This window comes from Rhopalosiphum padi, chromosome 2 (genome assembly GCF_020882245.1).
Source record: "Rhopalosiphum padi isolate XX-2018 chromosome 2, ASM2088224v1, whole genome shotgun sequence".
Lineage (NCBI taxonomy): Eukaryota > Metazoa > Arthropoda > Insecta > Hemiptera > Aphididae > Rhopalosiphum > Rhopalosiphum padi.
Window position 1 is genome coordinate 68,904,629 of NC_083598.1, and position 15,591 is coordinate 68,920,219.

General features: G+C 31.3%; 1 protein-coding gene across 1 annotated transcript in view; it reads left to right on the forward strand.

Annotated features, from left to right (window-relative positions):
- The first annotated feature begins 205 nt into the window (after positions 1 to 205).
- LOC132923342 (uncharacterized) overlaps positions 206 to 15,591 on the forward strand; it is a 28,095-nt gene continuing 12,709 nt past the window's right edge. The window contains exon 1 of the mRNA XM_060987271.1: positions 206 to 550. Within this exon, the coding sequence (XP_060843254.1) occupies positions 485 to 550 (66 nt within the window). The 5' untranslated portion in view covers positions 206 to 484. The remainder of the gene's footprint in view (positions 551 to 15,591) is intronic.

Sequence of the window (15,591 nt, forward strand, 5' to 3'; positions counted from 1 at the left end):
GAATACAATTATAATAATGTTAATATGTATCTACCGTATACGCCGTATAAAATAAACGTTAAAAAATAAACAAACTCGCAAGGGGTAACCGCAAGGGTAGATAACGACGAACAATGCGCGTGTACAATAATATAGGGCAGCGATGAACATTACTGTAACATTGTTAAATAACACATCGTCGTTATAGTGTCGGCGTGTGCGATATAGGGACGAAGACAATTGTATCTAATCTCTGGTGTAGGTACGCACGTTTTTTCGTATCAAATTTAATTCTGTCGGTTTTTTTTTTCATTTAACCCAAAATTCTATATCGTGCACTGGCCTTCTACCGTAATCAGTCTGTGAACGGACATTCGAATCGACGGGCAACTGGCTGTTACACTACACATATTCTATTATACGTACACACATACCTATACGTGATATAAAGAGTGCTACGTGTCGAAGTGATCATAATACATATACCTGCTGCAGCAGCATCGTGATGATTCGGACGAACTACCTGGTCGTTTGTATTTTATCCATCGCAGCCTCGCCACTGCCGCCGCCGGTAAGACACGCACTCACAACCCCGAAAAACGATTTATTCTACCCTTATATTTTATTATTATATTGTAGATGTATTTTTTTTTTTTTTTTTTTGTTATTATCATCATTATATTGTTACTTATTCCCATTCAACTGCGGGAACTATAATATATAATAATAGTAGGTATGTTGTGTGCCTTTGAATGAATGTACAATCTTCGGAGAAATTCCACAAAAGACTGTTTCATCGACAGGTATAAACGTCGCATTATTATTATTATTATATTACATAGGTGCGCGTACATTTTATCACCCCCCACAGAATCTCCAATACACTCAAATATTTTCATAATATACTGGAAAACGTATAATATATCATTATAATATTATAAGTTATAACAGACACCAACGCATAATATAATAATATGTTTATATATATACCTGAATAAAAACGAATAAGCGTCCGACCTAACCGACATTTTCTTATTCAGGCATTCGAACATTCGTAAAGAGTACAATACAAACTCGTTATTTATTATTTTCTTTTATACATTTTTTCGCAGTTAGACGCGAATACCACGAATTTAAATGTACAGTACAATATTATTACGACAACGTAATAAAAATATTATCAATCATTCGGGCTTCTAAAATGAGCCAAGTAACTGAAGTCTGAAGTATTGTGATTTTTTTACATAATAATTCAGTATATGGTAGGTATAATATAGGATTTTAATATTTTGTTTTCCCTACTTTTACTAAATATGTTAATATATAATATAACTATACACTCTACCAGGAGTGGTTCTTGACACGTCTCAAAGAGAGGGTGGAGCATATATTTTGCATGTACAATAATATATATAATATACAAATCTGAAATCTCACTTTTTTTCCGTTGATAGTTAAACCGTACAGACGAAATAATTTAATTTTATATGTATATTGATAAATGATAATGTAATAAGTATTCATCCATTATTATTTGAACCAACCACGCCTATAAAATCACAACTGCGTTCTACGATATAGATATATGAGGGTTCATTTACTGTGGATATGATAATATATAAGTGGTAAAATAAAGTAAAATGTATAGTATTAAAGTGAAATTTAATTTTGATATGCATCAAATTACCTTTCAAAAAAAATCCTTTACCAGAGTAAAATTTTAATTTGTATTTTATATTTAGAAAAAGCTATGGAAAAAATATATTTTATTATTATTATTATTTTTTTATATATAAAAAATACGTTTGAAGTTTAATATGAAATATTTGTGTCCTTATATCACATGATTTAGTTTAAAATATGATACTCTCGTAACACTTAAAGCTTTAAAAAAAAGAAACGGGGAATAATTATAACTAAATTTTAGCATCATAATATATTATATTATAAAAAAAAAATCTTCATTATAGAAACATTTACTCGCTGCTGTCTAATATAATATAAACAGTCATACACATATTTATACATTTAAAACAGATTAACCGTTGTTATGTGCAAGTAGTTGAGAAGGGTATATACATAAATATTATACCTTTTGTGCTGCGTTAACCGATCTTTTGCACTGTTCCACCAAATTCAAAATGGAACTGTGCCAAAAGTCAGTCAAAACGGTCGTCGTATTCGCTTACACGCATTCACGATTGTGCCGACCAAAACTTTAAATTCGGAACGTCTAATCGTATTTCGTTCGAAAACAATCTAATGGTTTCAGTCGTTATATGGATAATATTCATGTATGTTCTCACGGGGGTGGGTATGGGAGATAAAACACATCATTATCTTTTTTTTAGGTATATATATATAGTTGTACAGATATTTATTATTTAGTAATAATAAATAATAATCAAAACAATTTTGACTAGTTGTCATTTTTCACAATATTCGTATCAAGGTGTATTTATATTGCATCAATAAAACTTGATTCGTATATAGATTACAAGATTGTGGACCGTATAAGATCAAAAAAAAAAATTGATATCATTTCGCAAATGCAGTATTTTAATCAAAAGTATAAATATAGGTAGTATGTTATAATTTAATGAATATCTTGTCTTTATATAAGAAAGGGGGCGTGGGGGCTTAACCCCAACGGCTCACTTTTTAATTCATTTTCATATCCCTCCACCCAATAAAAAATCTTAAGAACGCGTCTGATAATATTATTATAATATATTATAGTACGACCAAACTCCGAAAGTATATAATATATATATATTATATATATATGCGTGAACGGAGTTTACTCATTTGTTATAAGCATTTTAACAAGCGCTTTCGTAAAATACAACTTTTTTTCCGCGTCAACATCAACACTATCAACGCGTCCGTGTCCCGAATTTTATCGAACCGAAGATAGTGGTGTATAATATATTACACCTGATAATATTTCAAAACATTTTGGCGATGACGACCCATAGTATATATATATTGTATATATTTTTTAAACTTTACCAGCTGCCAGCTAAATGTTGCGTAGAATATAATAAATATATATATATATAATACAGTGTCGGAAGATTCGTTAATGTATATTTACCCTTTTATACGTTTGCAATGTTTTACTAAAGTATATATAATACGTGCTTAATCCCAGGTGGAAAATGTGTTTTTCTTCCGGTAATAACTCGCTCGTACACGCCGTTCCCGCGTGACGACATATAATAAAATAATATACGTATATATTGTATGATATATAGAACATAAGTCTGCAGAAAACAGTGTACGCCAAAACGAAAAAATATAATATAGTTAGGTATTAACAGTTGACAAGGCTGATTTGTAAAAATGAACTTTGGAAATATACGCGCCGCCTCGTGTGGTACCTATATATTATACAACATTATGTATTATAATATTATTAATGGGTGTTGCAAGGTTTACGGACGCACGAGGCGTAAACAGTGCTATATAATAAAATAATAACATATAATGATACTATGATAGTATATAATATTATATCTGATATCATATAATGTCATTATATATGCGCGTGTTAGACGCTTCACGTGATAGTGTATAAGCAAACGCGCCGATATTCTGACCGTTAGATCGACTGCGTGTATAATAATACGATAAATGCGTGCGCAGTCTTGTCGAATCGCGTGCTCGTCAATCAATTTCGATGATTATTATTTTACGAACAACCACGATACGAGGATGTAATTTAATTAAATATTAAAGTTACATAAAAAAAAAGTTTCAAAAAATGTGCAATTAAGTGGATTGAAAAACTATCAATAATTTCCGTTAAAAAAACGGTTCTACCGTAATAAACACCTCAGGGGCTCCCAAGCACCCTACATGTCAATAATAATCATAAAAATCGTAGGTACGTCTACACACGAAACAGTTATAGCAGTTCGGTCGATGTCGAAGTTTTCGTTTAATAATATTTTATATAAATTCGCATGCATTACGGATACGCGTGTGCTTAGAAACTCGAGACGAATACAATTTCCTAAGTGCTACGAAAACACAATATTCTATTACAGTTGATGGGGTCATACGTGTTGAATTACAGTATCCCGAATGCATTTATCAAAACATCTAAGACTGGGACGCGCGTGTGTTTGGAAACAATAATAATGTACCGCTATTGACGTACAACGTATTAATATATATAATAATATTATTATATAAACGGTGTGTTTGTTATAGTGAAAAATTCGGTTTGTATAACGGTAAAGAGGTGATATATCGACACATTTTCGATTTCTTATTATCTTACTAATGATCTATCATGATATCGTATTCGACGGTGTGATCGCAAGGTGTGTTTTACCTATTATAGTGTCGTATACCTAACTACCGTTTAATAGGTGCTGCAGGCGGTACGACGACTAAAAATAAAACACACAGTGTACCTCAAACGTAAAAACCTCGTCTTCCGGAAGTCATCATACGTATTTTCGATGAAATGTAAAAAAATAATTCAAAACAATAATTAAATATATATAATACTCGGATAACCGTTGTTGAATGTAATGTATAGAACCATTCGAGGCCAGCGTGAATGTGACGCGTGGAATTTCTACTATTTAGCATCAACAATTTTGAACTATACGTGTCAGTTTCGTGGCCGTTAGTATGACAGGTATTAAATAAAAATTCGGAACGGCATACGATAATTGACGCGACGATGAATGACGATTTTCTGTTAAAAACTGTGAATGCCGAAGACACTTTTTTCAGTTAGTCTACAAATGACATAAATTATGAGGGTGCTAATTTCAAAACTAGTAGTGCTAATTACCTTCCAAATCTTCAAATCAACACCACCTCCCCACCTTTCAACACAAAAATTGCGCTTATGGTCACCAACAGCGACTATCTAAAATCTGTTGTACAATAAGCAGATATCTCTTACTGTAAACCACCAACTCGTGGTACTGTAGTTACTGTATATCACATTTTCACAAGGTACCACGCACATTATACTTTCATCACTTATTATAATATTTCCATTTTTCATTATCGTTTCATTTGAAATATGTTTCAGTTTTAGAAGCTCACGGACCACTATCGATGACACACAGCATAGTATAGTTCTTAATTTTGAATTACATTGAGTTGAAGCCATTAGGTTAGGACAGCTAGCACTGAAATAGAATAATTTATTATTGGCAAAATTGTTTTAAAATTGTTTTTACGGAATTTGTCAAAATTTCAAAAATAAGCAATCTGTTTAATATAAAGAAATTCATAAAAAAAATATCTATTTACATCCAAGATTTCAAAATTTAACATAACAGATTTCACAACAATAGTTCACACTGAAACTTGAAAATCTAAAAAATATAAAATCACAATTATTTTTCAAACATACATTTGAAGTTCAAATTTGAACAATATTCATATATTTATAATACTATTAATTTTACTATACGCAGTGAAATTTTCAAAATATCTAGATTAATTTTGAGTTATTACTTATTTATAATTGTATACCATAAAACAATGTAAATAGTTTCATGGTAAATATTCAAGGCAATATTCATTCAAAAGTTAATAACAATAATGAAATTTAGTGTAAATATAAATTATTAAAAAATTAAATATTAATAATATAATAATTAATGCAATGTTTTTGGAAAAATTAAATTTACCTATTATTATATGTAATACTAGCTAATTTTAGATTAAATTCCTTTAATAGAAATTTCAAAAAACATATGAAATGAACCTATTTAGTGAAATACGCTGACAGACTAGTCTTTTCTCAGAATCATTTTTCGTGTACAATGATATATCATTAAATTCAAATTTTAACACATCTATTACAAACTACAGTGATCCCCACGTAGCCACACGACACTTATAGTATAACAGAGCAGTACCGCCAGTACCCACTTGCTACCTTTTTTTTATTATATTAAAGGTTTTGGGATATTTTCTATTATTATTTACTTGAAAGTCGCATTGAGATTTTTAACTGTCTAAAATTTTAAAAACTGTAGTTACGTGGGTGGTGATACAAACAATACAATATATTGAATGGTATTAATTATTTAATAAATAATAATATAATAATTATTTAAATTATAATAAATATTTATTATTAAGGGTGAGACTAATTTTAAATTAAGAGATAAACAACTCTGCATTTCATGGTTATGAAATGCGACAATGGCGTCTAAAATATTTATGGAATTATGAATTGAGGCTTTGGTTTTGCCTGATATATGACATGCAGCTGCAATATACAATATACTGACAACTCATGAAACATCGTTGAGCTGATTAAAATTTCTCTGACATTCAAACGCGTTCCCATAACAATATTATTCAATTAATTCCAATAATGCAATTGAAAATTAAGTTATAGAATCTTTTTGCCACTACTTGGATGAATATTCATAAATGTTCGTATTGTACTGCTGTGACACATGAAAATCATGTACAACTAAACAACTTAATACAAATGCACGCCAAGAGCCCTCTTCAAGTTTAAATACACATAAACTATAACAAGTTACATATACATTTAACATATGACTCCATATATATTTAAAAATATTTTTTTAGATAATTTAAAGTCGTGATATAAAACAACATTGATAAACGTTGGAAAAAATTATAGTTTTTCATTACATTTATCGTTATTTTATTTTTTTACTCTTTTTAATGCCATTATTCCAGCAAGAATTTTAAATTTCTTTACCAAAGCAGAATATTTTCTAGAATACATCGATCTATAAAAATTTAATTTTGACGAATAGTTTATAAGTTTTAACTTTTAAGTATTTTAAGTTTAGATGAGTAGAGTAAAACGATAAATCGGTATTCCGCAAATATTGTTCCACTACTCCGTTCAATAAAACTTTAAATACTTATAACGTAAAAGCTACTTGTCTAAAATTTGATTTTTATGATCAATTCGATTTTTTTTACAAAAATTGTTTGTAACCACTTAAGATTATTTAGTGATTATTTATTATAAACATTAGTGTTTTTTGAAATAATAAGCGTCTTACGTTAAACCGGTTACCCTATATATATATATATATATATATAATATTATGAGTATTAAATTATGACGGAGAGCTTGTACGTGATAATTGAATTAGAAAAATTGATTTTTTAAATATTACATATATATGTAATATAATGATAACTAGTAACTACATAATAAGTACACTGTACAGTAGTTATCGCAATAAGTATAAGCATATTATTATTCAAAAATTCTTTGTGCGCGGTAGTGACAGATTGAAACGTCGTATTGTGAATTTATAGCACAGCAAAACTTATTCAAAATGCATACAATATGAATCAATGAAATTTCAAGAACCCACAAAAAGACTACTAAATTGTGTATAATTAATAACCGATAAAATACAAATAAAAACTCAAAACTGTGGTTAACATTTTACATGTAACTGCGCGTCACTGCAGTTGTACATATTATTATCCATCAATTAATAAAATAAAATACAATTATTGACCAGTCATACGAATGATTTCTCGGAGAACATAATAACAATGGATGGCATAAACGTGTACCCATATTTTATGATACATTTTACAATATAGTCTCACTTAATAAATAATAATGATTGATGATTTTTTTTTTTTTTTTTTTTTTTAATAATTCTGCTCAGAATACATGATTACTGTCATTTATCATATAATAATTATTCTAAATACTGTATAATATAGGTTGATTATTAGTTAACCTATAAAACATCAATAGTTTTTTCGCATAAATTATACTTAATCGACTACCTAGTTTACAATATTATAATTGTTCGTTTTGAAAATATAATTTATTATTATTATTAATAATGCACGTCTGATTCGCTTAAATTATATTACAGAGTGTCAACGGCCATGAAAATAATTTAAATAAATAAAAACATCGATTAATATTTTAATCGTAGATAGTTATACATAATTTTTTCAACGTTTTGTAAAACATGACACAAAATGTAATAATGATGTATACGCGTCCACTGCCCAGCTCCCCTCATATACGCGCATACTACACACGGCTTTCAATTTTCACTATAAAAACTTTTTATACCATTCGATTTTCACATCCAAATATGAACGGTGGTAATAATGATGATGGTGCATTGCAGCAGTTGTTCTATTATGTATTTTATTTTCTTACAGACGAAAATCGACTCGATATTATAAAACGATATCAGACTGTCGGAACACTATTTGCTTTATCTCTCTGACCTATACGCGGTTACTAGACCAAATTCAAAACAATTTTTCTCATTTGACGACCAACAGAAATATCATTCAAATAAAAACACCCCAATTTACTAAGGAAATTAAAATTTAATCAGCGATAAAAAATACTAAATTATTTCTTTATCGCTTGTATAAACATTTGTAAATCGACTATGAACCACTAAACAAGTTTAAATAGCAAAAAATAGAGTGTAACTAATCACAATACAACTAATAGAGAGATTATACTATATTAATATAACAGAAAATATAATAACAACTATAATAACTGTTTTAACATTTTATAAGAAATGCGTAAATGTAAAAAAAAAAAATTGTAATATGTAAAACACCATAGCAAATAAAGCGAATAAACTAGTGAGATTTTAAGATGAATATGTTTATAAAATGCTCGATATAGTATTGGATTGTACTCAAATATATTCAATAAAGATAAACGCATTTGGGTTTTCAAGACAAAACAAAGCAACATATTTTTTCGAACTATATATACCTTCTTTACACAGACATAAGACGTGAGTCGAAATTGGAGTTGAAATAAACGAAATTCAATATATAAACAAATGCTTTCAAATTATTTAATGTCACTAAATAATACGTTTATATGTACCTACCGAAAAACCTATAAAACGTTGAAAGATATATCGCAATTCATTAATTAAAAAATCAACGAGCAGATAGCTGGTACCTTGACGAGCTTGAGGAATGCTATTAAATTGGTATATATAACATATAATTGTAATAAAATACTATATATCTGAAGAGCCATAAAAAGCAGATTTTGAGCAAACGAGATATTTAATACGATTGACGATTGTATTTATCAAGTTCTAAACGTTTACTCAATTCACAATGATATGTATGTTTAATTTACATAAATACATGAGAATACAGTACCAACGAAACAAGTCCGGCCCACTTAGCTGTATTATATATAATATACAACTATTAAGTATACTATATTAAAATCAAATGTGAAATGAGGTGGTTATCGTGACGAGATGATTATATAACATTCTAATCACTTATTATCCGTGTTTTAGGTTTTTATCCACAAATTTTAGATTTTTAGTGAAGCTATAAAGATGCTATCGCATATTAGATTTATATGATATTATGACTTTTCCAGGTAGCGGAAAAGCATAAAAAATGTATACAACGCCTTTGTGGATTGGAAATCATATAGAGTCAAACATTTTTTTGACGATTTCCCAGGAGTTTTCAAAAATCAATAAAAACAGCGAAAAATTGTAACAAATGATAGAAACTATGAAATAACTCTAGGAAAAATTGCATGTTACACATCATGTTATATGACTAGATGATTAGAAAATAGAATGAAAAAACGTAATACCCGCTTTTAAGTAACAATGTAGAAATTTCATGAAAATGAATGAATGATATTTATATATTACAAAAATCGATTATTATTTTATGATATATAAGATGAAAATACTTTTTTCAACTCTTCAGACGCGCTCACATAATACGTGGTACTGAAGTGGTAGGAGATTTTCCCCAGCATTCCCCGGCGGCGAATTCTGTGGAATAACTAGCTTTTTTTATTAATTCCTCATTTAAGGTCAAATAGTGCGAAATCAAAAAGTCCGTAAATTCTTTTGTCGCGTATATCACGGCAGTACGTCACTCGTATCGAAGTGAGATTACTCTTAGCACCGATTAGCACGTTTGTATATAACCTGTTCGCATAGAGTATGACGTTATGTTAAAAAAACTTAATGCAAGTACATAGTCGTCGACAAAATGTTTGATTTCCTATACGTCATCTAATTCGATCAAATAATTTTCAAACGCACTCAAATGCTTGTTTCATAAAATATATTATGTACATACTATTATTGTAATCACATATAGGTGCACGAGTCAAAATTGTATTTCTAAAACGCTTATCATGAACTGCATTGTCAAATAATTAAAAAATGAATAAATAAAATAACTCGGCATATTTATGATAAAAAATGTAATTGCTAAAAAATTGAGTTAGAAAAAAAGTTATTAACTGAAACAAACGCGACGGAACGCCCTGCCACACGTTGCTATTCACTACATATTATTATTATTATTATTATTATTATCATGCATATTATAGAGCTTAGAAGCGATGGGATTTATAATACTATACACAGTGTACAGGTAACGACGAAGTACCTAATTATAAAACCACAATCACGCACGCGGTACACATGCGCTAATATGTATAGTGAATAACACGCAAACATGATGTATAATGCGGCTTTATATTACTGTAATACGGATGAGCACACGTCGCGACGAACCGAAAGCAGTCAACGTGACAGCTTTTATTTCTGCGCAAATCAGCGGCGTTCTTACGCCGGAGAAAGCAATATTATTCTGTACATAATGCACTAAGCATGATAATAGAATCGTTTCGCGTGCAACTCCGACTACGAGCTGCTAGTCCGTCATATTATACTCGCATTTAACCATACAAACACATTACATGATGTCGCTATATAATATTATATATTATGTATACGAATATATCAGTATTATCGTACGCATGACAATAATATACAACGTGGATGATGGATACCTACTACGTATACACAATATAACCTATTATTGTACTATATATGTATATATGCCTACTGCAGTTGTACTATTTTATACAGTTCCTCTACACGATATTGTAGCATACATTTTCATGCGGGTAAAACGTTAAAACTCATCGTCCCTTGTCACACAGCCGTAGTGGGTCGTCTGTTTTCGCACGCCTCCTTATTTTGGCGAAAACGTGTATGTATCGAACGATTACACCGCATACTCGCGTAACACGTATAGATTTTCGAAGACTACGACGGCTGCTGCAGTGTCGATCGTATTCGTACGTCATACGTAACGTACATATGTCCCCAACCCCACACAAATCAAAATTTTGACATTTTTTTCAAGTCAACATTTAGTAGTCATTTAGCAAAAATTTGCAAGCCTATCTTTTAATCGAAAAAAATAAAAAACTTGGAGTGATTTGCAAAGTTATATTTCGTCGGTAAAAAATTCGCGAAATTCGAAATTCGCGCATGTCTCCATCCCCACCCCGTACCCAAATAATGTGATTTTCGACATGCACGAATTTCGAAAACGTTTTTTACCGACGAAATATTGGTTTGCAAATTTCGACTTCTACTTTGCAAAACGTTGCTAATTGACTGCTAAATGATGGTTCAAAAAAAATTTGAAAATGTGATTTAAATGATATGGGTGGGGCTGAGGACACGTGTCTTCAGCCCCACCCTAAGTTTTTTATTTTTTTCGATTAAAAAATAATAGGCTTGCAAATTGTTGCTAAATGTTGACTTGAAAAAAATGTCAAAATTTTGATTGGGCGGGGTTGGGGAAATGTACGTCTCTGACTATACCGTCACACACGCTCGCGCGCATACTCAGGACACTCGTCGTATCGCACGTCTCTCGGTCGCCGCCGTCATCTCTTCCCGCGGATAGTGGCGCCACCCCTCTTCGGCCGGTCACGATGTTTTAATGATATTATACTAACGTGTACAGGCGAGGAGTGCTGTGTACGACTGCAATAATAATAACGTTGTCGTCTAGATGAGCCGGACGAGTCACAGCTTCGACCGCCAGACACGGTTAAACAGACCGTTTGCGGCACGGCTCACTGACCTGGAAACGCCGTTCATTATTACACACATATACTATCATTGCTATATACGTCGTATATATACTACTACTACAACTACTGTTATTATTATATTGCTCGTGAGCTGTGTGTGTGCGCGCAAATTTTATATACAAGTCACAATTTGCTGTGCACGCGTTACGATTTATTTTTTGCGTACTTCGCGCGTATATTACGATGTACACACACACACACACACACTACTGCGCGTATATTATAATACTGCAGTAATAATAATTATTAATTACACGAACGCCGCAGCGTCAGACGGACAACAACGATAAACACACGACCTCATGTGTGTGTGTGTGTGTGTATATAATATAATATAATGCTTATACGCGGAGGTAATAAATTATAATTACCGTTTTATTTTGCTGGAGAAAATATAACCTAACTCTTTAACCCCTCGTGGTGCACAACGGTCGATTATTTTATTATATACCGCGCATCGTACTACATCTATTATAGGTACGCAATAAGTTATACATTATTATTATATATATAAATATATATACGTACCCATCATATTATATAATATATTCATCGGCGAATTTTGTTTTTCGTTAATTTCACCCGCGTAATTTAGTATGTGTGACTATACCTATAGCTGTATATAAATACACGCGCAGCGGTAGATGATATTTCGTGACTTTTATTGCCATCGGCTTCGCTGGCGACTACCCTCGGCAACCAAAAATCATATTCATATACGCACGCATTACAAACGCGTAATAATACGCACATAATATACGCGGCAGTATACCGTTAAAACGTAAACTATTTCCATCTCAACGTATATTCTCTGCTTGGCCGTGTGTCTATTGCATTTACATAATTACACGACGGCGGACCACTAACGACTACCGGTGTATAGATATATGTTATATATGCTTGTGCTATATTGCTTTACGGTGTATTTACATATACCAATTGCTAAAATTACTTGCCGTAGGTGAGACGAAAACCAAACGGTCCATCGGATAATAGGCACTGACTTGTTATATTATAAATTATAATGAATTATCGATGGTTAAAACCAACTGCAGTCGTAACCCTCGTCTTGGTTGAAAGGGGGACTTCAACGATATATTAAACTTGATATCATTTTCTTGGGTCTTCACTCTTCACGCACGATTCAGTTTTTGATATATAATTATTACATTTTCCCTTCATTTGAACGTCGTAAGCCAACGATGAATGATCACAAGTGGTGTGAGACATAAGTCAATAAAATCTCGTGGCGGATCCAGGGTGGGGAAAAAAATTGTTTGAAGTCCCTGATTTTAGTTTTTGACGTAATTATATTTCGATAAGAGTAACAAAATTATAGTGATATATTTTTTTATTACTATTACTATAAAAAATGTTTTTTTGGTTCTGTACGAGACTGTGGAAAGTAACAAATGTATGATACTTTATCAAAATTAATGTGTGCCCTTTAAAAATCGCCCCCTCTTGTTATCTTGGTCTGGATCCGCCCCTCAGTCAACTGCTACTTAGCTGCACACTAATACTGTATATTACTAAGTATAATATAATAATATCATTATGCCAAATGTAGTTAACCTGAAACAAGTACTAAAATTTAAAATGCTGTCATTATACGTTGTCTAATGGTGTAACTCTGGAATAGCTTATTAATAAAATAACTCTGATAGTGTTAATAGCTAAATCAACTGTTTAAGATCTTAATTAAAAAGTAATTACAGATTACAATAACATTTACTTATAAATATTAAAATATCATGATTATTAAGTGTCTCTTGTAAAATTATGTTTTTATGGGTAACGATAGTAAAGGCCTATGAATTATTATTACAATTTACAATGTATTATAAAGTATAATAAGACAAAAATATCTATATATAAATATATATTATGATATTTTATTTCTGAGCGTTCATATATATAATATATATGTCTTATGCTGTACTTTTTTGCCATTTTTTCCGATGTTTATTTATGTAGTGTTTCTTTTTCCGCTTATACTCGTAGAAATTCAGTTCATAAACAAAAACCGAAATCGTTAACATTCTCTCTCTGTGTATATATATAATATTTATATTTAGTATATATAAACGAACATATACTCTGTGACGGTTCCCGTGAGACAATTTAGCCAAAAGGCCTAGTGTGTCGCATCGCTGCACAAATAGGTAATCGTTTGGAAAATACATTTTAATATTAATAATAATTTATATGCTGGATGAGAAAGGCTGTGCAAAGTGTTTGACTATCGTATATGTGGTGACTAGGTATACAGGGTATACTACTCCAATTAGATTCTCCTTTTTAAAGGGCCGGGAACCGGGAGGAGAGGACCTAACGCAATCTCCACTATCCCATTTCTTTACATCAGTGAATCCTCACGAGTCACCCTGTAAACCAAATTATAAAGTCAACCTTGTAATCTAATTTCTTTTCGCAACATAATATAGCTTTAATTTACTTGGGTAAATATATTTTCTACAAGAAAACAAATTTTCATAATTTTTATACCGCACAACATTTTTATATACAGATCGAAAGCCGCGCATCTCGTGTTCGCGTTGAATTCGACTGTGCACGGTACATAATAAACTATTAAAACCGTGTCGTCTTCATACGTTTAGAAATCGTCTCTTTTTAAAACATAAATACCAGGTACACGCCCGGTTCAATTGATTTCGTCGGCGCGTGTTGTGCGTATTGTGAATTAAGGTAATAATAATAATATATAGATTAGTATTTCCACGGGGAATTATTACAATCCGTCGTCGGTTCGAACACACAGGGGAAAAAAGACGACCGTGGACATTGATCGGTTTCGAATGATCACTTGTAGGTAGTAGGTACACACGTAATAATAATAATAATATAATGTTTTTTTAACGAGAAAATGATTTACCCTGCCGGAGAAAGAAGTCCGTAACGAGTTTTACATATAATACATATTTTAGTAGATACCTATATACGATGTAATAAAATATTTGTCAAAGCAAACGGTAAACGTGTCTTATAAAATCTGTGTGATAGCCACTAGCCACGGAATTGTAGCGGAAGCAAAAACTGGTGTATAGGTACAAATCTTCTAACCCCCCCCCCCCCGTCACCCACTTCACAAATCAATGTCTGCGTGACTTTTATGTCGACAATTAGTACGAAAACAATATTGAAATATACGGCGATTGAATAATATTCGAATGATGTGATTTTAATCGGTACTCGAATTATTGCGCGCTTAATGTTATACGCCGGTATAAATATGTATACAGAAACAACAAGTCAACAAGTATAATTTACCTATCGGTTCAGCTGTCGTTGAGCGATCGCAGTAATATATAATAATTCGTAATTAGCGATATGACGTATATATAGCGACGCGGCAACGGTGTTGGCGAAAATAAAACCACATTAAAACAGGCAAGCGAATCGAGGGAGAAATATTCCGAGCAGATTTCGACGGCACAGTCGCCGCCGGTCGTTTTGAAATCATTAATAATAATTTTTATTATTATTATTATTTTTTTTTTTTTTTAATCACCGAAAATTGTTTCGCTCCTCACAAACTCGACGAATTCGGACGGCGGTGTAAAATATATTATTATAATTTTCGCATTTTTGCGTGCCTATATCTTCTGGGCTTATGTATAATTAAAGGTCCGTCGCCGGAAAACTGTGTATTG